Here is a 19,773-nt window from a genome sequence, read left to right on the forward strand (position 1 = left end):
TTTGAGAGAACGCTGTGGGCATTGGACACAAAATGGCTGCCATGGAGGTGTGACATTACGCAGCAAATTAGACAGCACATGCATGGTGTATCTTTCCCCATAATTTTCTTTCTGTACTTGAAAAGGCTCCACCTGTTGAATTTCTGTAAGCTGCTGTTCAGCCTGCAGTAGAAATCTTCTTCACTCTCCAGTAGTTTTATGTGTTAATTTGCACTGTGCGCTTGAGTACAATCTAAAAGTGCACCAGAGACCTTAATTTAAGAATCTCATCCCTAAGGTGATGCAAGAGCCAGGCGTAGTTAGAACACCAAATGAGAGGATACTATAAAAAGGCTATTTTTATCTAAAGCTCCTCTTGTTGTCTGCACTGAACTGCAGTGTTTTAAAAAGCAAAGCCATTTTTGCTTAAGCTTCCAGATGATGCCTTCTAAACTGTTTAACATAAGTTTCCTTCATAATGACACAGTTGTTAAAACTAGAGGTGGTATTTTAGTGTGTGCTTCTGCTGTTGTATTGTTGTTTTAAAAAATAAAATAAATGAATTGTTTTGCTGTTTTAGGTTGATAAAAAAACTGAACCAAGAGATGATACTTCAGGTCTCCTGTGGCAATTGGCATTGTCTTGCTCTTGCAGCTGGTATGGTAATATTAACTTCTAATAGCTAAGCTTTCTTTTTTATTTTAATTTTATTAACGTTCTTACGTCACATATGTATACATTATCATATTACATTACAGGGCATATTATAATATAATTTCCAACATGTATATAAAGTTTATATACCAAATTTATGTACCTAAAGAAAGAAAAAATAAAAAACAAAGACATAAAGCCATTTCCAAATAATATTTGTACCAACACTACGGACTTCCTGTCAATCTCGTTGTATTTTTTTTTATACAAATGAATGTAATCTTATTATTGTATATTTCTTTACATTTTATCTAGTACATTCCTATATCAATATGTACCCTTAATCTTGTTTCTCAACTCAATTTCTCTCCAATGTCAATTGAATGCTAGCATAGATAGTGAACCTTTACTATATTTTTGAACATATATCTTATATCTATCCCATTTTTCCATAATTTTTTGTTTTGAATTGCCTCTCAGGCTATTTGTCAAATGCGCCATTTCAGCAAATTCTTGTAGTTTATTATGTCAGTCCATTATTGTCGGGGCTGCTTCTTCCTTCCACCCCTTTGCCACCTCTAATAGCTAAGCTTTCTTACTAGTTCTGCAACATTACTATTATTAGTATTAGTAGTAACAATTAGATTCTGCCTTTCCTCCCAAATGAAGTACAGTTGTACCTTGGATTCTGAACATCTTGGTACTTGGACTTTTTGGCTCCTAAACGATTGAAACCCAGAAGTGAGCGTTCCAGTTTGTGAACATTCTTTGCAACCCAAACGTCTGATGGGGCTTCTGCGGCTTCTGATTGGCTGCAGGAGCTTCCAAACTTGGGTCTCCAGCTGTTTTTTTTGTTTTTTTTTTGGACTACAATTCCCATCATCCCTGACCGCTAGTCCTGCTAGCTAGGGATGATGGGAGTTGTAGTCCAACAACAGCTGGGTTTACTCCTTAGCCATTTCTTCCCCCAAAGAAGGCAAGGCAGCGAAGGCTTAGAATCAGAGTTTTCCTTCCCCTAGATGGGCTCCCTTCCCAGGGTGAATCCCCATCTGCTCCTCACCTCCCTCTACAACATGGGCAGAAACCACCTTCTTGACCATTGCACCCGCTATTGGTCTCATCTGTTCAGTCCACCGCATCCTGTCTTTGCATGCAAGGAAAGTCCCTCACTCACTGAGGGTCTGAGACCCATTGGCTACCCTCACCTGGTTTAGTTGGCCAGTTGAAGCCGTTCCCGGGTGTGGCATGCTGACAGCTCTTAGGAGCTACAGGTGAGGTCTGAGTGCAGGATGGGGACCAAAGGTGGATGGAGCACGACGTGTCCCTCACCAGAGGTACTACCCCTCCCTTGACGCATCATACACTCATTCTGTCAATACGCTACTGTAATATAACAGGGGGTTTATTTTTCTGACCGCTGTCGTATGTGTCTTGGTTTCTTTTTTCCCAGATGGACAGTTCTTCTCCTGGGGGCAGAACAACCATGGGCAACTTGGGCTGGGCAAAGAGTTCCCCTCCCAAACCAGTCCTCAGCGCGTCAGATCGCTTGAAGGGATCCCTTTGGCCCAGGTGGATGCAGGAGGGGCGCATAGCTTTGCCTTGTCTCTCTCTGGAGCCGTGTTTGGTTGGGGGAAGAACGCCTCAGGACAGCTGGGGCTGAGTGACGAGAGAGGTAATTCAAGCAGTCGTCCGTAGACGATGACAATTTTTGTTTTCGGAATTATTCTTGTGCTGCTCACCCAACGTGAAAGGAGAACTGTTCTTATTAGTTTTAAGACGTGTAGACTACTTTTCGTTCCTTGGTCCCACGGGGCAGCTAATTTGATTCTAGCCCAACTTGGTTGCAGAATTAAATCATTCTGTGATACATACAACAGCAACAGTAACAATTAATTACCGTATTTTTCACTCTATAGGACGCACTTTTCCCCCTCCAAAAATGAAGGGGAAATGTGTGTGCGTCCTATGGAGCGAATGCAAGCTCCTTGGCTTCAGCGATAGCAACGTGAAGCCTCCGAAGCGCAGAGGGAGAGCTCCCCCCATGCTCCGGAGGCGTTGCTTTTGCTGAAGCTGCCTGAAGCCACTGGAGCGCAGAGAACTCCCACTGTGCTCCAGGGGCTTCAGGCAGCTATCTGCAAGCTTCGGAGCGCAGCAGGAGTTCCCGCTGCGCTCCGAAGGCTTGCAGATATCCGTCTGAAGCCTGGAGAGTGAGAGGGGTCGGTGCACACCAATCCCTCTTGCTCTCCAGGCTTCGCTTCGCTGGAGAGGCGCTGCACAGTTTTCCCTCTCTGTGCAGCACCCCTTCAGCGAAGTGGGAGGAGAAATGGAAGGGGCTCTGTTTCTCCTGCCGCTTCGCTGAAGGGGCGCTGAGCAGAGAGGGGGAGAATTTTCCCCCCTGTTCTCCCCCTCCTATGCGTCCTATAGAGTGAAAAATACGGTAATTAATATGCTTCCCATATGTGTGGCTTCCAACAAATGAAACACATTAAGCACAGTAAAACATCAAACATTAAAAAAGAAATTCCTATAGAGGGCTGCCTTCAGATGTCTTCTAAAATGTGAAGAAAGCTTGGCTGTATCTTGTGTGACCTTACTGATTGGCTTTGGGAATAGTATACGTAACAGAGCTGATGGCAGCAGGTTGTTTTGTTAGTCCACTTCTGTAGCATTTTACTTTAATTACTATTATTATAATATATATAATCTATATAATAATCTTGTAGGCTGAGAAACTGAGTTTAAGAGACCAAGACTTGCCCAGAGCTGCCCTGTGAGTATTGCAATATTTCACAACCTCGTTCTTTGTTTTCTCCAACTGCAGACCGGGAGTCTCCCTGCCACGTGAAGCTCTTGAGGACTCAAAAGGTTGTCTATATCAGCTGTGGGAATGACCACACAGCAGTCCTGACAAAGGTAAAGGGAAAATCCTTATTAAGCATCCTCAGGGGTACAGGTGGAGGAGACAGGAGGATTACTTGCAGGTTTTGAGTTTCCACACTTCCATCTGTGACTAGGCTTCTTTAATGAAAGCCGTGTTCTTCTATAATGAAGAGCAATATTCCAGAATGCTTCTCCCTCACCACTGAGAAACTGTATGTACTGTCCCTTGGGTGTACACCATCTGTCTGCTTTGACTTGTTTTTAATTTGTCTGCTAGATCTAAAACGTCCTCCTTTGTCACTTCTGTCTGACTTAGTTTTTATGACCTCCACAGAGACATTGGTTTGGGTGTGAGCATCTTACTGTAATGCTTCTGTCCATTAAAAAAACCAAAACTAAATCAACAGCTGCCTGAGAATAAAGACAAAACAAGCACACCACAGAGGTAGAATAGGTCTCCCCTTCTTCTTAGATTTATGTATATTAATAATAATACTTCCTTAATAATACTTCCTTTTCTTCTACTACTACTATTCATTATTATTACAATGGTACCTTGGTTCTCAAATGCCTTGGTACTCAAACAACTTGGAACCCAAACACCGCAAACCTGGAAGTTATCGGTTTGTGAACTTTTTTTGGAAGCCAAATGTGCTCTGTTTTGAGTGTCTGCTTTTGTATTTACTTTGTGTTTTGGTTTTTACGGCTTTTTTGTTTCATTTTTGTGACTGTGGAATCCAGTTCAGCAACTGATTGATTGATTGTGTGACTGCAGTACGTTGTTTATTGCTTTCGTTTTATGGCTCAATGGTCTCGTTAGATAGTAAAATTAATGTTGAATTGCTGTTTTCGGGGTTGTTTTTAAAAGTCTGGTACAGATTAATCCATTTTGCATTTTGCATTACTTTCTATGCGAAAGCGCGCCTTACTTTTGGGACGCTTTGGTTTTGGAACGGACTTATGGAACGGGTTAAGTTTGAGAACCAATATACCACTGTAATATTATTAGTACCTCACCCATTTGACTGGTTGCCCCAGCCACTCTGGGCCACTTCCCAAAAATATAAACGCATAATAAAACATCAAACATTAAAAACTTTCCCACATAGATAGTTGTTTATTTCCTTGACATCTGATAGGAGGGCATTCCACAGGATGGGCACAACTACCAAGAAGGCCCTTTCCCTGGTTCCCTGTAGCTTCATATGAGGGAACCACCAGAAGACCCTCGGAGCTGAACCCAGAGGCGAAGCAACCTGCTCCGGTACCCTGAGCGGCGCTCATGCCAGAGGGCGTGGTGTGTGTCCCGGGGGCATGGCGCATCGCTTGCGGGGTGTGGTGCACCGCTGGGGGCTGCTGCTGATTGGGGGTCTGTACAGCAGTACCTCTGGTTGCGAACAGGATCTGTTCCGGAGCCCCATTCGCAACATGAGCAGAACGCAACCTGCGTCTGCGCATGCGCGGGTCGCGATATTCCGCTTTTGCACATGCGCATGACGTCATTTTGAACGTCGGCGCATGCGCGAGCGGCGAAGCCCGGAAGTAACCCTTTCCGGTACTTCCGGGTCGCCGTGGGACGCAACCTGAAAATATTTAACCTGAAGCAAACGTATGACTGTAATCTGTCCCCACCCCCTTTTTTGGAATGGCACCCCCTCGGAAAGCCCCTGGCTGGACCTCAGTGTCCAGGCTGAAGCATGGGGGTGGAGATGCTCCTTCGGGTATACAGGGCCAAGCCCCTTTAGGGCTTTGAAGGTCAGCACCAACACTTTGAATTGTGCTTGGAAACGTCTTTGGTGCCAGCCAATAACATCGTTTGCTACTGGAGATGATCTTTGAAATTCCTATGGCCGCCTGTGGTTTGTCTGCAGGCCTTGAGCACCGCTTTCCTGTTCAGCTGGGCAAGTGGCCGGTGCTGTTGTGAGAGCCTGCTCTTCTCTAAGTGGAACTATTATTGTCTGCCCTTTCTTTGCCAGAGTGGAGGGGTGTTTACTTTCGGCTCGGGCTCCTGTGGGCAGCTTGGCCACGATTCCTTGAACGATGAAGTCAACCCCAGAAGGGTCCTGGAGCTGATGGGCAGTGAGGTGTCCCAAATCGCTTGTGGTAGGTGAGTGAGCGCTTTGGTTCTTCCTTCGCAAGTGTGTGGCGCGGGGACAGGGGAATGGTCAGCGTTGCTTGCCCCCTAGCACAGTGGAAGCCACAGCAGTTGGAATCTGCTGGGCTCAGAGTAGGACATTATTTCATATATCTGCACATTATTTCATATATCTTACATGTTCTCTGTACGGTGGTCCCTCAGGTTACAAACACCTCAGGTTACAAACACTTCGGATTACAGACTCCGCTAACCCAGAAGTAGTACCTCGGGTTAAGAACTTTGCCCCAGGATGAGAACAGAAATCATGTGGCAGCGGCAGCGGAGGCCCCATTAGCTAAAGTGGTACCTCAGGTTAAGAACGGATCTCCAGAACGAATTAAGTTCGTAACCAGAGGTACCACTGTATATAAATCCGTTCTTAAATTAAGTGGCCATTGCTGTTTTATTCTTAAAAGCTGTTGCAGCGAGAGGTTAGGATGTGCAATGGCATCCCTGAAAGCTGCAGGTTCATATCCAGAATTTTGAAGACACCTCAGTGCATTTCTTTATATCCGTTACAGCCAGATACATATGAGGGTGGAGGGTGGGAAAAGTTGTATACTGAATAAATGTTTAAATTGTAATATGGTTGGGGGAAGATAGTATTTATTTATTGTTTATTCAGTTTATATCCCACCCTTCCTCCCGGAGGAAGCCAGGGTGGCAAACTGATCCACAGCTTTAAACAAAGCATTTTGTTTATTCCAAAACATTTGTTTTATTCCTGCATTGCAGAGGGTTGGACTAGATGTCCCTTGGGGTCCCTTCCAACAGTTCTGTGATTTAAAACATTCCAAAAACAAGAGTTAAAAGCTTTCCACCCTTTGATCCCGGGGCTGGCAGGAACCGTATTTTCCAGCCACCCAATGTATGCATAAAGATGAATGTTTTCCAATTCCTCTTGACAGTTAATAATGAAAGAGCAAAAAACTTTCTCTACTCCAATTTTTTTTTTACTGAGCGTATTCCTGCTTTTAAAAAAGCAACTGTAAGCAGAAATATATATCTATGCAGACTCTTACGAACTTTGCAATATTTTTGTTCTGTTGTTGTTTGCAGGCAGCACACTCTCGCCTTTGTGCCTTCTTCAGGAATTATCTATGCATTCGGCTGCGGAACCAGAGGCCAGCTGGGAACTGGGCACACCTGCAGTCTTAAATGTCCTTCCCCAGTCAAAGGCCCCTGGGCAGCTCACAATGAACAAATCTCTGGTAGATCAGGTAAGTTGTGACTCAAACAGAAGCAAAGCTGAGATTCCGACACGTGCTCAGTGTGTGTAGGCGAAACCAGTGGGTGTGGGTGAGACCAGTTGAGACCAGTCAGAGTGCAAGTAAGCCTGAATATGCTGCTCTACCTTAGATATCGATCAAGCCATCACATTGCTTAATACTGACATGTGTCATGTCCTTCTAGATTGTGAGCCTGAGAGCAGGGGCTGTCTTAGTGCTGATTTTTGTAAGCTGCTATGGAAGGGGTTTTTTGTTTCGTTTTTTGCTAAAGGGTGGGTTATAGCTGCCATAAATAAATAAATCACACATTTGTTTCTGAAGCAGCAAATTCATAATGCCGCAGCTTTACCATCTGTTGGGAATGTTGAAGAGTGACAGCTACTGTGCTGTCACTTTTTTTCTCTCTGTGCTGACAAAAAAAGAGTCCATTATGGATGAGAACTTAAGGCCCCCATCTGCACTATGCATTTAAAGCAGTATCACACCACTTTTTAAAATAATTTTTTAATTTGATTTTCGAAGAAAAGAAAGAAAAAGAATAAAGTTACATCGAAATGTCATACACATTCATGTATTGAGATTACTCTGAATCTCCTGACTCCTCCCCCCCATCCCATCTTTGGGTCCTCTTAATTCTGTTTTCATATGCATATCAATACTTCTCTAAATTTTTCATCTTCCTAAATTATCTGTAGTTTCTATTACATTAGAAGTGTATTTAAAATCCTGCTAATGTTTTGGCCTGTTTGCAATGATTTTGTACATACGTTATAAACATTTCCCATTCTTTTTAAAAATTTCCTGTCTTCTTGGTCCCTGAGCTTCCCAGTTAATTTTCCCATTTCGGCATAGTTCATCAACTTGATCTGCCATAGTGTTACACCTCTTTAGACAGCCATGACTTCCCCAAGGAATCCTGGGAACTGTAGTTTGTTAAGAGACTCTTCACATGCAGAAACGCCCAAGTTTGATCCCCCTACAGTTAGGAATGGGAACGACTCTGGCCTGAAACCCTAGAGAGCTGCTGGCGAGCAATGTAGACAGAACTGAACCAGACGGATCATGGGCTTCCCTTGGTGTAAGCCAGCTTTCTGCGCTCCTGCTCTGCACTGTGTCACAGTATGCAAAATAAAATTGAGTCTTCAGCTAAGCTTCAGAAGAGCATGCTGCTTAGAGGAGACAGTCCACCATTTCACAGTTTCTGAGACAACAGTTAATGCAGCAAAGAGAATGCAGTGGCATAAATTCTAAATAATGTAAATTAAGAACATTGTCTTAAAAAATAGCAAATACCTTTGGTCTCTTGTCTTTTGAGTTGTACCAGGCAGACAGCCACTCCAAAGAGGAATTATGATATATAGCATGGGTAGGCAAACTAAGGCCCAGGGGCAGGATGCGGCCCAGTCACCTTCTAAATCCAGGCTGCGGACAGTCTGGGAATCAGTGTGTTTTTATATGAGTGGAATGTGTGCTTTTATTTAAAATGTATCTCTGGGTTATTTGTGGGGCCTGCCTGGTGTTTCTACATGAGTAGAATGTGTGCTTTGATTTAAAATGCATCTCTGGGTTATTTGTGGGGCATAGGAATTCGTTCATATTTTTTTTCAAAATATAGTCTGGCCCCCCACAAGGTCTGAGGGCAAGTGGACCAGCTCCCTGCTGAAAAAGTTTGCTGGCCCCTGAATAGCTTTTGTGATCCTGGTTTGCAAAGGAAAAGGAAGTACGTAGGGTGTTTATGAGTACTGAGCCGTAACTAATTTGCTTCGTTCTTCCCCCAACAGATGCTTGTAAATATTACATTGTTAAACATATCTTCTCTGGAGGAGACCAAACGTTCGTGCTTTGCTCTGAAACAGAGGTAAATAGGGGCAGGCGTGGGTTCCTACCCACGGCTGGTAGGGATGTTATTTGGCTGCTTCTCCTTTCTCCCCCGATTGGGCCTCAAACTCATGCACTTCAGATAAGAGGGCAAACTTTATATGCAAAGTAAAGGCAGGTCCCATATACGACACAACTGTAACATCACTTGGCTTGGACGAACCCTCCAGCATTCAGTGACAGGACCAGAAATGGGCAGGGCAGGAGAAATGAGATGCTGTCCATAATGAGGTTGGAGAGGACATCCAAACAGTCCCTGGGGGAGGATAGTTCTTGGAACTGATACATATCATCTCTGTGTAAGTTATCTAGTGGTAGGCGTGGCCTATTCTGGGGAGGGGGTGGCGCATAGTAGGAAACCCCAGCCAAAAGGGCCTCCCTAGAGGGAAGCTCCCCTCGCATGTTAACAAAAGCTGCAGTGAAGCCCCTCCAATCCCACTTGGCGAAATCCGCGTTGAGACCTACCTCCTTTTCCAGAATTCTCAGCCAGCGGATGATTTCCGGGCCATAAATCAAAGTGACTACACCTGTTTGATTAATGACGATACAATAGACATGTGGAGACAAAAGCTTTCGGAAAAGAACAATCCTAATTCAGTGAAGTATGTTCCTTTTTTGCTTTTCTGACGCACTGTTCAGTATTTCTTCCTTGTGGCTTCGTATGAAATCTTCATAGATGTTTAAGGGTTGGGATGTAACCTCTGGAAACAATATGGTTGCCCTAGGATAGGTTGGCATGGGATGTGTTTGAGCTGCTCCTCCTGTTCTGAAATGTAAGCTCATCCATGGCCTATAGACTGCTGTAGACCTCATTCCATCTTTGTCTTCACCCCTGAGATGTGTGTGCCATAATGTCTGCCTTCCAGAATGGAACTGAAAATCAGAATCCCTTTCTTGCATCATGCACCAGTGAATGTGCTGTTCTCTGTTGGCTGTTGGAGTAGCGGCCTTGCAGCTCAAGGTAGACTGCTCAGATTGTTGCTTCCACTGAGTGGTGTGATGGCTTACATCAGATGCTGCAGAACTGCAACTCCCATCAGCCCCAGCAAGCATGGCCAATGGCCAGGGATGATGGGTATTGTAGTTCAGCAACATCTGCATGGCCAACATCCTTGGCTTACGTCAAGCTGTCAATGGAGACTCTGCAGCTCTGCTGTAGGTGCGTTCTAGTGTTGAGTCAGAGTTTGTTTCCAAGTATCACTTTCCAAATTTCCCAGCTACTTGTTAAGTCATCTTCTGCCAGGCTACAGTACTTTTTGGCATTTCTAAAATAGATGTGGGTGGTAGACCACACATGTGTAAAAGCCAGAGGCTATCTAAGGAGATGTAGACAGTCGCCTAGGCAACCCTTGCCATTGTTTTTCTTTTTTTATTGCTGGTTTTTTCCCCTACTCTGAAATCCCTTTGTGATGTTTTATGGGAAGTGATTCATAAATGGAAACAAATAATTTGCTGATGGGTTTCTGAAAGCAAGGAAATTCTAGTCACTTGTTTTTTGGGGCGCCAGAGGAAGCGACTTAACTTTTAGAAATACTTCACGATCTTCAAGTGAGGGCTAGTCAACTAGTTCCCCAAACTTGGTGAAAAAAGTTCAGTGGGTAGGGGAGCTGCTGCTGCCTGGATTTATGTTATGGACTCCTCTGCATCACACGGATAATTTTCATCCTGTCTTCAGAGGTCCCCAGGAACATTTGGCAATGGCCCTGAAGATACCCCTCCAGGGTTGGGTAGGTGGAATCCATGCTTTGAGTTGTTCGATTCAGTACTCCTGAGGCATGACACAATTGTCCCATGCTGAAGCTGCCTCAGTCAGCCTCCACAAGGTTGACAGTATTGAGGCTGGGTTTGGAATTCCCTTTCTCGCACAACTCCAAAGGGAGAACGGGCCACCTGATGTCATAGTGACATCACGAGACTGACAGCTGGGCAGCCAACCTCCACAGATGTCACTTAGGCTACTCCAGCTGGTTCCATGATGATTTCACCTCAGAGCAAGGGCAACGGAACTCAAAAAGTAAATGCACTATGTGAAAAACAACAGCGTGGCCATATAACCCATGTCCCTCTCTCTTCTTGTCCCTCCACTCTAAGCAGTGAGGTTGTGCAGATCCTGTCCTCGGCTGCCTGCTGGAACGGGAGCTTCTTAGAAAAGAAGTAAGTGCCTTAAACTTACATAGGGCAGGAGGAAACACAGGCTTAGTCCCTGCAGTGGTGACTCTTGATCAAGCAGATATAAAGCAGGTGGCCAATGAGGTTTCAGTCTGTGAGGGCCAGTGTGGTCTAGTGGTCTGGGTGTTGGACTAGGACCTTGGAGACCCGGGTTCAAATCCAGGGAGCTCGCTGTGTGACCTTGGGCCCAACCATCATCTCTTAGCCGTTAACCTATGTCACAGGGTTGTTGTGGAAATAATATGGAGATGGGGAGAGCCATGTTTTTGCGAATTTGAGATCCGGAAAGGGTGGGGAAGGTGAGAATTATTATTTTTTAAGCAATAAGAAGAAGTTGTTGTTGGTGGCTTCCTGACCAAGGAGGGTGGAGGCATAGAAGAGGGGAAAATATTCGGACCCCCCAAGACTAGCCGTTCTGCAAATCCTAGTGACGATTACATAAGAGGCCTCACAGCCCAGGGCCAACCATGTGGAGGGGAGGAGGGACACTGCCTGACCCAGCAGCTTTATGTAAGATGTTTGACGGCTGATGCAGGCATAGAAAAAGCTCCCTGGCTGAACTTGCATCCTGTCAGAACCAATTCTGTGTGCTGGCTCTGTACCGTTAGGATAACATGATCCTCCAGGCGCCTTGGAAGGAACCTTCTCCGGTCCTTTGTCTGTGTTGTTATGGCAATGGTAGCTAAGCTATCAGGGGCTACGTTTAGCTCTCTATGCATCCTATGGGCTTTTAGCAGTCAACTGGCAAATACGGTACGTGATTTAAATGGAGCTTCTTCCCCAAGAGGGCACCTGCTGTTGCAGCCTCGGCAGCTAACTTAGCAGCATGTTTGTGCCGGGGGAGGAATTTGTGGTTGGCGTTTGGAGCACTGACGTGCTCACGGAACGACGCTTCCACCTGTAAAATACTACAGACGTCTTTTGCCTGCTGCCGTTTATTAGATTACTGGGTGTCGTCTTTCCTCACTTCACATCAGTTAGAGAACCTCCAGCTGGATCTAGCAAATACCCACCTAATCTATCATCCTTCCCCCCACCCATCAGGTGCTTCCAGAAAGCCAATAAGCTGGGCACGAAAGCAATTCCCATTCTTTGCAGTTGGTATTCCTTTACAACTGGCATTCAGTTGGCAAATTGCCGCTGAATCTAGAATCTGCACAGCTAAACAAGCTGTGGTTTTATACAGCTCCCACAGTTGATATGGGGCAGTCAGATTCCGTGGAAAGAGTGTTAAAATTCTCCTGAGTGACAGAATTCTACTGAGAGAAGTGCAAGCCACTTGCGTGGTTGTAAGTTGCTCGTTGGTCTTGCTGATACTCTTGATGAGGATTCATCTTTGACATAATAGGAAGTTTCTATGAGCAACTATTAATTACAGAGTCTGGAGCTGCGTATAGGTTAAGTAGCTCAAACGTTAATAATTACTGTTTGTAAATACATTGCACGCCAGGAATATTTCTCCCTCTGTCTCTCAATTTTCATTTTCGTTTTGTAGAATAGATGAGCATTTTAAAACGAGTCCCAAAATTCCGGGGGTCGACTTGAATTCCACCAGACTGATGTTTGATAAGCTGATGACGTCGCAGCATTCCATCTTGCTTGACCAGGTGCAGACTTCAAAGGCGTTAAATTTTTTAAGCTTTCTGCTTTGTTACAGAGCTTTTGGGAGGAGCTCATGAGAAAACTCCTAAGAGAGCAAAGCCACAACCTGTTCATTAGTATTACTCAGTACCGTCCTAAGGACATGCCTTGGCAAACATCTTTCAGGTCCCCCCCTTCATGCGCAAAATACAAAACATTTTGCCTCAAGTGCATGTTTGAAACCTGGATGCTGGTTCTCCTGATGAAGCCAAACTTTCCCAGTTTGGAATACAGTGGTACCTCGGGTTAAGTACTTAATTCGTTCCGGAGGTCCGTTCTTAACCTGAAACTGTTCTTAACCTGAAGCACCACTTTAGCTAATGGGGCCTACAGCTGCTGCCGCACCGCCAGAGCACGATTTCTGTTCTCATCCTGAAGCAAAGTTCTTAACCCGAGGTACTATTTCTGGGTTAGCGGAGTGATTAACCTGAAGCATATGTAACCTGAAGCGTATGTAACCCGAGGTACCACTGTACGGTGTGCAATCGCAAGCCAGATCTAACCTCTCCCAAATCTGAGCACGGTTTGTTGTACAGTGGTCCCTTGGGTTACATATGCTTCAGGTTACATACGCTTTAGGTTACAGACTCTGCTAACCCAGAAAGAGTACCTCGGGTTAAGAACTTTGCTTCAGGATGAGAACAGAAATCGTGCTCTGGCGGCGCGGCGGCAGCTGGAGGCCCCATTAGCTAAAGTGGTGCTTCAGGTTAAGAACAGTTTCAGGTTAAAAACAGACCTCCGGAACGAATTAAGTACTTAACCTGAGGTACCGCTGTAGTTGTTTGCCATGACACCGCAGCTCTCCCTGTCTCTTTCCCTATTCTCTTCCCAAAACCAAACTCCAACACCTATTTTGGAGATTACTAAGTTTCACCGTGACTTTGTAGAATTCCAAATACACCGGTTGAGTCTCCACTTCTGGAGGCCTGTCGAAATTGCTCCTGCGGTGACTGGTTTATAAACTTGGGTTGGCTCCATAGTGCCAGAGTTGAGCTGGAACAAGCCTTTGTGGCTGCAGTAGAGCTGTGTTTTGAGCCTCATTTCTTTCCCCCCTCTTTGCAGATCCTGAAGAGCTTCGAAAGCTTTTTGATCCCAGGGCTACCCAGTTCCCCACCGGATGTTGAAGCCATGAGAATCTACCTGATTCTCCCAGAGTTCCCTCCGTTTCAAGACTCAAAGTACTATGTCACCTTAACGCTTCCCTTGGCGATGGCGATTCTACGTCTGGACAGGAACCCTAGTAAAGTCTTAGGTAGGAGATGCACACCTGTTCTTGACGCCAGTTTTGCTCTCCTACATTGCTGTGGCCATTAACTATGCTTGTGGGGTTGATGGGAATTTTAACATCCAGAGGTCCAGTTTTCCCCCATACCTGGTGTGGCGTTTGCCTCCTAGGATGGGTCATAAGGAAAGGGTTAAAATAGGTGCGATGTGATTGGCCAGTGAGAATGCAAGGGGGGACTAAAAGTTAGAGTGGGAGGTTTTGAAAGTCAGTTGAGGTTTGGGAGTTGAGTTGGGCTGAGGTTTGGGAGTTGAAGTTGAGGTTTGGGAGTTGAAGAAGGAAGAGGGAGGTTTAGATGTGGGTTGGTAGAGTTGTATTGTGAGAGAGTGAGAGGAATTGTTAGGTGGAGTCAGATAGATAGTTGGGAATAATCAGTTTGAAGTTGTTAGGAACTAAGATTGAGAACTGTCAAGAAAAACTAACTGTAACCATAAGCTTGTTCCTGCATTTAAAAATAAACTTGATTATTTGTTTATGTTAACAACTGACTGGACTCCGTGTGTCCCCATGAGATACGGGGTGGTGGCAGTGGAAAAAGCAATCGCAGTGGTGGCAAAGGGTCAATAGACCGTCAAATGTCCGGGGACCCTGTGTGTGATCGCCACACCTGGTGTAAAGTGACTGGCTGTGGCGTTCAAGGCATGTTCAGCCACACTACCATAAACTAGGGATGGGGAACCTGTGGTCCTCCCGAAATTGCCGAGCTGAAACTCTCGGCACCCCTGCCATCAGCTTTCCTTTTGTCAAGTGTGAAGCTTGACAAAGACCGAAGACCTTTTTGCACTACTTACTTGGGAATATGAGGCCCATGCAGTTCAGTGGGACTTGCTCCTTAAGTGAACATGCTTAAGATTGGACCGCATCTACAGGAATGCATTTATCAAACTGCAAATCTGACCCCATTCATATGCTGGGATTTTAGTGTTTACAAATGGTATAGACATCATACGTTGGTGGTTCTCCCCCCCCCCCCACCCCCACAAATATGCCTGTTAATAGGATTATAATGCTCCTGAAGCCTTGAAGGTTTTTAAGCAGAGGTTGGATGGCCGTTTGCCATGTATGATCTAGTTGAGATCTGTCATGTTTGATCTAGATGATGCTCCAACTACAATTCTGTGATTAAGCTAATAGCTACATGTTTTGCTTTGTGTAACCCTGTTTAGATAACTGGTGGTCTCAGGTGTGTCCAGGTTACTTCTTGAGGCTGGTGGATCTCTATAAAGGTGCCGTGGTTTACCTCTTGAACGGACGAAAAACATTATTGATCCCTGTCTTGTACGGCAGTTACATCACAGCCGCACTCAAGCTTCTGGAGAAACTTCATAAAGTAAGGAAACTGTGGTGGTTGTGTCCCTGTGCAGAGTGGCCGTTTTCGCACGTCATGCCAAACCACCATTTAACTTTACACAAATCGAGCTTCTCTGAACCCGAGCAAGACTCACAAACACCCCATCCCCTCTCCTGCTTATTTCCCGTAGGAGAAATAAACCAGGGTTCACTTTCACTTCTCCTGTCTTGTCAGCAGCACACATGAACCAGGAATTGTGGTTTAGCAAGCAAGCCCACTTCAAAACCCGTTGGTTTCGTTTGATGTAATTTGAGCCACATTTTATGGCTTGCACATAATGGTCAGCCAAGCATCTATGAAAGCAAAATGGAATCCAGCTTTGCTCCTCTTCCTAGCAACCCAGGAAGAGGGAGGGGAAGGGGAAGCGGGTGTGCAAGGCAAGCCCTTTGCATGGGCTCCTTAGAAAACGGAACCGATCGTTGGTTCATCTAGCTCCACTGATTGGCAGTGGCTCTCCAGAATTTCAGACAGAGACCTCTCTGGAAGTGCCATGGATTGAACTTGGGATCTTCTGCATGCAAAACATGTTAGTAATCACAATTTCCATGTGTTAACCTACCCTTCACTATCAATTCCAAGAGTTTGGGGCCAGGGGTGTCGCAGCAATTTAAAACCACAGCATTAAAAACAGTTCAAAACAAGTAACAGTCGCAGGAATAGGGTGGGCTTTAAAATCGCCTATCTCAGGGGTCAAAAGTCAAGGTAAAAAGCTGTTTCTTCCAGTATTGCATGGTCTACCACTGAGGCTCGGCCCTTCCCTTTTCCTGCTAGTTTTAATAGTGTTAAACTAGGGTGTTGCCTTTGATGCAAAAGCTGTCAGCATGTGCAGTGGAAGTTTGTCCTTGTGCTGGGCCCTTTTGGTGTCTAGGCTGAGACCACATCTTGTTTTGATGTACAGTGGTACCTCTAGATACGAACGGGATCCGTTCCAGAGCCCTGTTCGCATCTAGAAGCAAACGTAACTAGCAACGGCACGCCTGCACACACACACGTCGCTTTTTGCCGCTTCTGCGCATGCGCGTGACATCATTTTGAGCGTCTGCGCATGCCAAGCTGCGAAACCCGGAAGTAACACGCTCTGTTACTTCCGGGTTGCCGCTGAGCGCAACTTGAACGCGCTCAACTCGAAGCGTATTCAACCCTTTGTACAACTGTACAAAGGTTGTGGTTTGTTTTGCCCGTGTGTGCCCGTGTAGGCTCTTCTGCAAATGTTAAATCTCCCTTGATTTCATTATGCACCTAGTTCTGTGCACTGGATTTGTGTTGACCACTCATTCCTCTGTTTTCTGTTCTCGATGTGCCTTCTATTCCTAAACTTGTTCAGCACGTGTCTGTACTAGTTTTGCTTGTAACTGACTTAAATGTTGGGTTTTCATGCCGTTTTGTTTGAGGGAGCTGGTTATTATTCTCTGCTTCTTCAAAGAAGTGTTTTCCTTCTTCTTTCCCAAATCAGGTAAATCAGAAAGTAAAACATGTAGAATATGACAAGTTTTATATCCCAGAGATTTCCAGTCTGGTGGATATCCAGGAAGACTACCTGATGTGGTTTTTGCATCAAGCTGGAATGGTAAGAAGTGTCATGCGATTGGTTGTGAGGGGAGGGGAACAATGCAGGGTTTGCAGCTGTAAAGCTATGAGTGTTGTGTCAAAATGGATCACGGTACAAATGCAAATTCCGCAGTAGTTATAGGCTTTTAATGTAAGTGGTCAGCGTGCATATTTAGCTTATTTTCAAGATTTGGATCATAGCTGTCAACTTTTAGATTTGAAAATAAGGGATCAGCAGCCTCACCTGTCCCGGGGACAGTCTACGGGATATCTAACAATCCGGAATAGCAGCGGAAAACGGCGCTGGAATAAGGGAATTTACCGCAAAAAAGGGAAGGTTGACAGCTATGATTTGGATGTCCGGGAAATGTGGAAAGTTTAGGGATTATGTGGTCTCCCGGTAGGATCCAAGAGAGACGGGTTGATGTGGACATTAGAGACAAAGTGGTAGATGGCAAAGAGGAAAGAACGGTTGTTCAGGATATTGAAATCCCATGTGGAACCTTAAACTTGAGTTCTAAGTCTGTTTTCGCATCATTCTCCCCACAAAGGCTAGAAGCTGGGGTTTTTTCCGTTTTTTCCATTTTTTAAAAGAAAAAAACCAGCAATATTCTCAAAATAGCAAGTGTTCGTGTGTATAAGATATCTATACATTCATGCATGTAAAATATCTCCAGTGTATGTAGTATAAAAACCAGGTGGGCTGTTAGGCTGTTTGGTGCAAACCATGACCATCTTCCCCATGTTTGGCATCCCAAATGGTCTCAGGTATAGGGAACTTCAAGGTGCAGCTAAAAATACAGTTAATGGCCAAGATCCAAAGAACTGCAAGATTACCGTATTTTTCGCCCTATAGGACGCACCGGCCCATAGGGCGCACCTAGTTTTTTGGGGGGGAAATCAAGGAAAAAATTTTTATTTCCCCCCCAGGTTTGCGCAGCCATGCCCAAGCTAGAAGAGGGAGACGGAGCGCTCCGTCTCCCTCTTCTGCCTTCAGGGACAGCCTCTCTAGCCTCCGTGGGGCAGCGGCTTGCCCCGCTGTCCCCTGAGCTTGTGGGGCTGGCGGGGGGGGGGAGAAGCAAGTTTGCTTCTCCACCCCCCCCCGCCAGCCTCCTAATCAGGTCAGGGAATAGCGGGGTGGCGGCGCCCCGCCTCCCCGCTATCCCCTGAGCTTGTGGGGCTGGCAGGGGGGAGAAGCAAGCTTGCGTCTCCGCCTTCCCGCCAGCCTACAGACCATGTCGAGGAATAGCAGGGTGGTGGCGCTGCGCCTCCCCGCTGTCCCCCGAGCTTTTTGGCTGCAGGCTGCTGCCCGCAAGCCTTGCGAGCCCGCAGGACCTCCCGCTGGGCTCGCAAGACTTGCGGATAGATTCCTGAAGCCTGGAGAGCGAGAGGGGTCGGTGCGCACCGACCCCTCTCGCTCTCCAGGCTTCGGCGAAAGCCTGCATTCGCCCCATAGGACGCACACACATTTCCCCTTCATTTTTGGAGGGGGAAAATTGCATCCTATAGGGCAAAAAATACGGTATTTGTGTGTCCCGTGGACCTTTTCGAAGTGTGTTTCTTGAGCAGCAGCTTCCTCCCCCACCCCAGTGTTGCATGACAAACCTTCCTTTGAAACGGGGGAGTATGAGGCCCTGGGAACTGAAGGTGAGACACCCTCCTGTTTGAGTAGAGGCCAGAGAAGAAGCGTAGGGCATTGGGTAGGAGAGAGTCCGTAACCAGCAGGTGAGGTGAGGTGATGGTGGAACTCTGAGTCTTAAGACGAGAGCCCTGAGCCAAAAGCAGGGTGGGGAGCGAACAAAAAGATGTGGAAACGCAGAAGGACTTGTCTGTGAGAGGAACACTGGACTCGAAATAAATCATATCCAGCACTTCTCTAGCAGGTTCTGTTCATTCTTGGTTCGGGGGGCATGAACCAACCTTCTCTACCAAATGGGGTGGGGTGGGGCCTAGATCCACTACTCCACAGAGAGGCAGCTTGTGTGTGCATGTAGTTTGCAAACCACGAAATGACCCATGAAATGGGCCAGCCTTTGCTTTAATCTAGTGCTTGGGTAGGCAAACTAAGGCCCTGGGGGCCGGATCCAGACCAATCGCCTTCTAAATCCGGCCTGCAGATGGTCCGGGAATCAGTGTGTTTTTACATGAGTAGAATGTGTCCTTTTATTTAAAATGCGTCTCTGGGTTATTTGTGGGGCATAGGAATTCGTTAATTCCCCCTCCCCCAAAAATAGTCCGGCCTCCCACAAGGTCTGAGGGACAGTGGACTGGCCCCCTGCTGAAAAAGTTTGCTGACCCCTGATCTAGTGTCGGACTTTGACAGACGAGCCACATATCTTATTGGGGGTGGGGTCAGCCACCCCCATTATCCGCCCCTACCCTACATCATAGGGTTGTTGTGAGAACATAGGCTACCCTTTGGGGGAAGGATAGGATTAAAACGTAACTGATGGTACTGCTGTAAGTAAAACCTCACACATTATTCATTCTCTCTCTCTCTCTCTCTCTCTCTCTGTCTTGCCTTGCCTCGCCCTTCTCCCCCTCCCCAGAAAGTCAGACCATCAATTATGCAGGTAACCATTCCAATTACTCTTGCCAAAGTAGTTCTCAGCAGAGGCCCAGGCTGCCACCGCTAAATTGAACTGCTCCTACTTTCCAGGATGCCGTGACTCTGTGCTCTTACCCTTTCATCTTCGATGCGCAAGCCAAGACCAAGATGCTGCAGACGGATGCTGAGCTGCAGATGCAGGTAGGCAGCCAGGTCTCCTCTTTCTGCCAGTCCCAGCCGTTTTAATCCATGCATTTATTTATTAACGTATTTTCTGCACTGACCTTTGCCCCCCCAAGAAAACGGTCACAAGGGTTTTCCATATTATGAAAAGCATTAATCAAACCCTTGCAACAACAAGGAAAACGTCACAGCAGAATGAAAGTAGTATCAATTTTGGGGGGGACCTTTTTCCCTTTTTTTGGGGGGGGGGAATTAAAAAATGGGATGCCAGATTTCCTACTGGCTCTTGATCTT

At 46.0% G+C, this 19,773-nt stretch overlaps 1 protein-coding gene and 1 long non-coding RNA gene across 5 annotated transcripts in view; one reads left to right on the plus strand and one right to left on the minus strand.

The window, feature by feature from the left end:
* The window catches only part of HERC3 (HECT and RLD domain containing E3 ubiquitin protein ligase 3), a 54,731-nt gene that overhangs the window by 19,123 nt on the left and 15,835 nt on the right, over window positions 1-19,773 (plus strand). For 2 of the 4 annotated variants that reach the window (XM_083398266.1, XM_083398267.1), the window contains exons 4-17: window positions 560-636; window positions 2,084-2,305; window positions 3,455-3,546; window positions 5,490-5,620; window positions 6,710-6,870; window positions 8,661-8,737; window positions 9,235-9,359; window positions 10,849-10,911; window positions 12,422-12,533; window positions 13,630-13,819; window positions 15,016-15,179; window positions 16,654-16,767; window positions 19,298-19,321; window positions 19,408-19,497. In XM_083398266.1, the coding sequence (XP_083254392.1) occupies window positions 560-636; window positions 2,084-2,305; window positions 3,455-3,546; window positions 5,490-5,620; window positions 6,710-6,870; window positions 8,661-8,737; window positions 9,235-9,359; window positions 10,849-10,911; window positions 12,422-12,533; window positions 13,630-13,819; window positions 15,016-15,179; window positions 16,654-16,767; window positions 19,298-19,321; window positions 19,408-19,497 (1,642 nt within the window). The remainder of the gene's footprint in view (window positions 1-559; window positions 637-2,083; window positions 2,306-3,454; window positions 3,547-5,489; window positions 5,621-6,709; window positions 6,871-8,660; window positions 8,738-9,234; window positions 9,360-10,848; window positions 10,912-12,421; window positions 12,534-13,629; window positions 13,820-15,015; window positions 15,180-16,653; window positions 16,768-19,297; window positions 19,322-19,407; window positions 19,498-19,773) is intronic. The other 2 variants (XM_083398269.1, XM_083398268.1) reach the window with 1 other exon arrangement.
* On the minus strand, window positions 9,329-11,838 carry LOC310657773. Its single transcript, XR_014501922.1, has 2 exons — window positions 11,492-11,838; window positions 9,329-10,742 (listed from the first exon to the last, which is right to left on the minus strand). It is a non-coding gene; the product is annotated as an uncharacterized lncRNA (long non-coding RNA).

Source organism: Podarcis tiliguerta (genome assembly GCF_965153285.1).
Source record: "Podarcis tiliguerta genome assembly, chromosome: 9".
Taxonomy (NCBI): domain Eukaryota; kingdom Metazoa; phylum Chordata; class Lepidosauria; order Squamata; family Lacertidae; genus Podarcis; species Podarcis tiliguerta.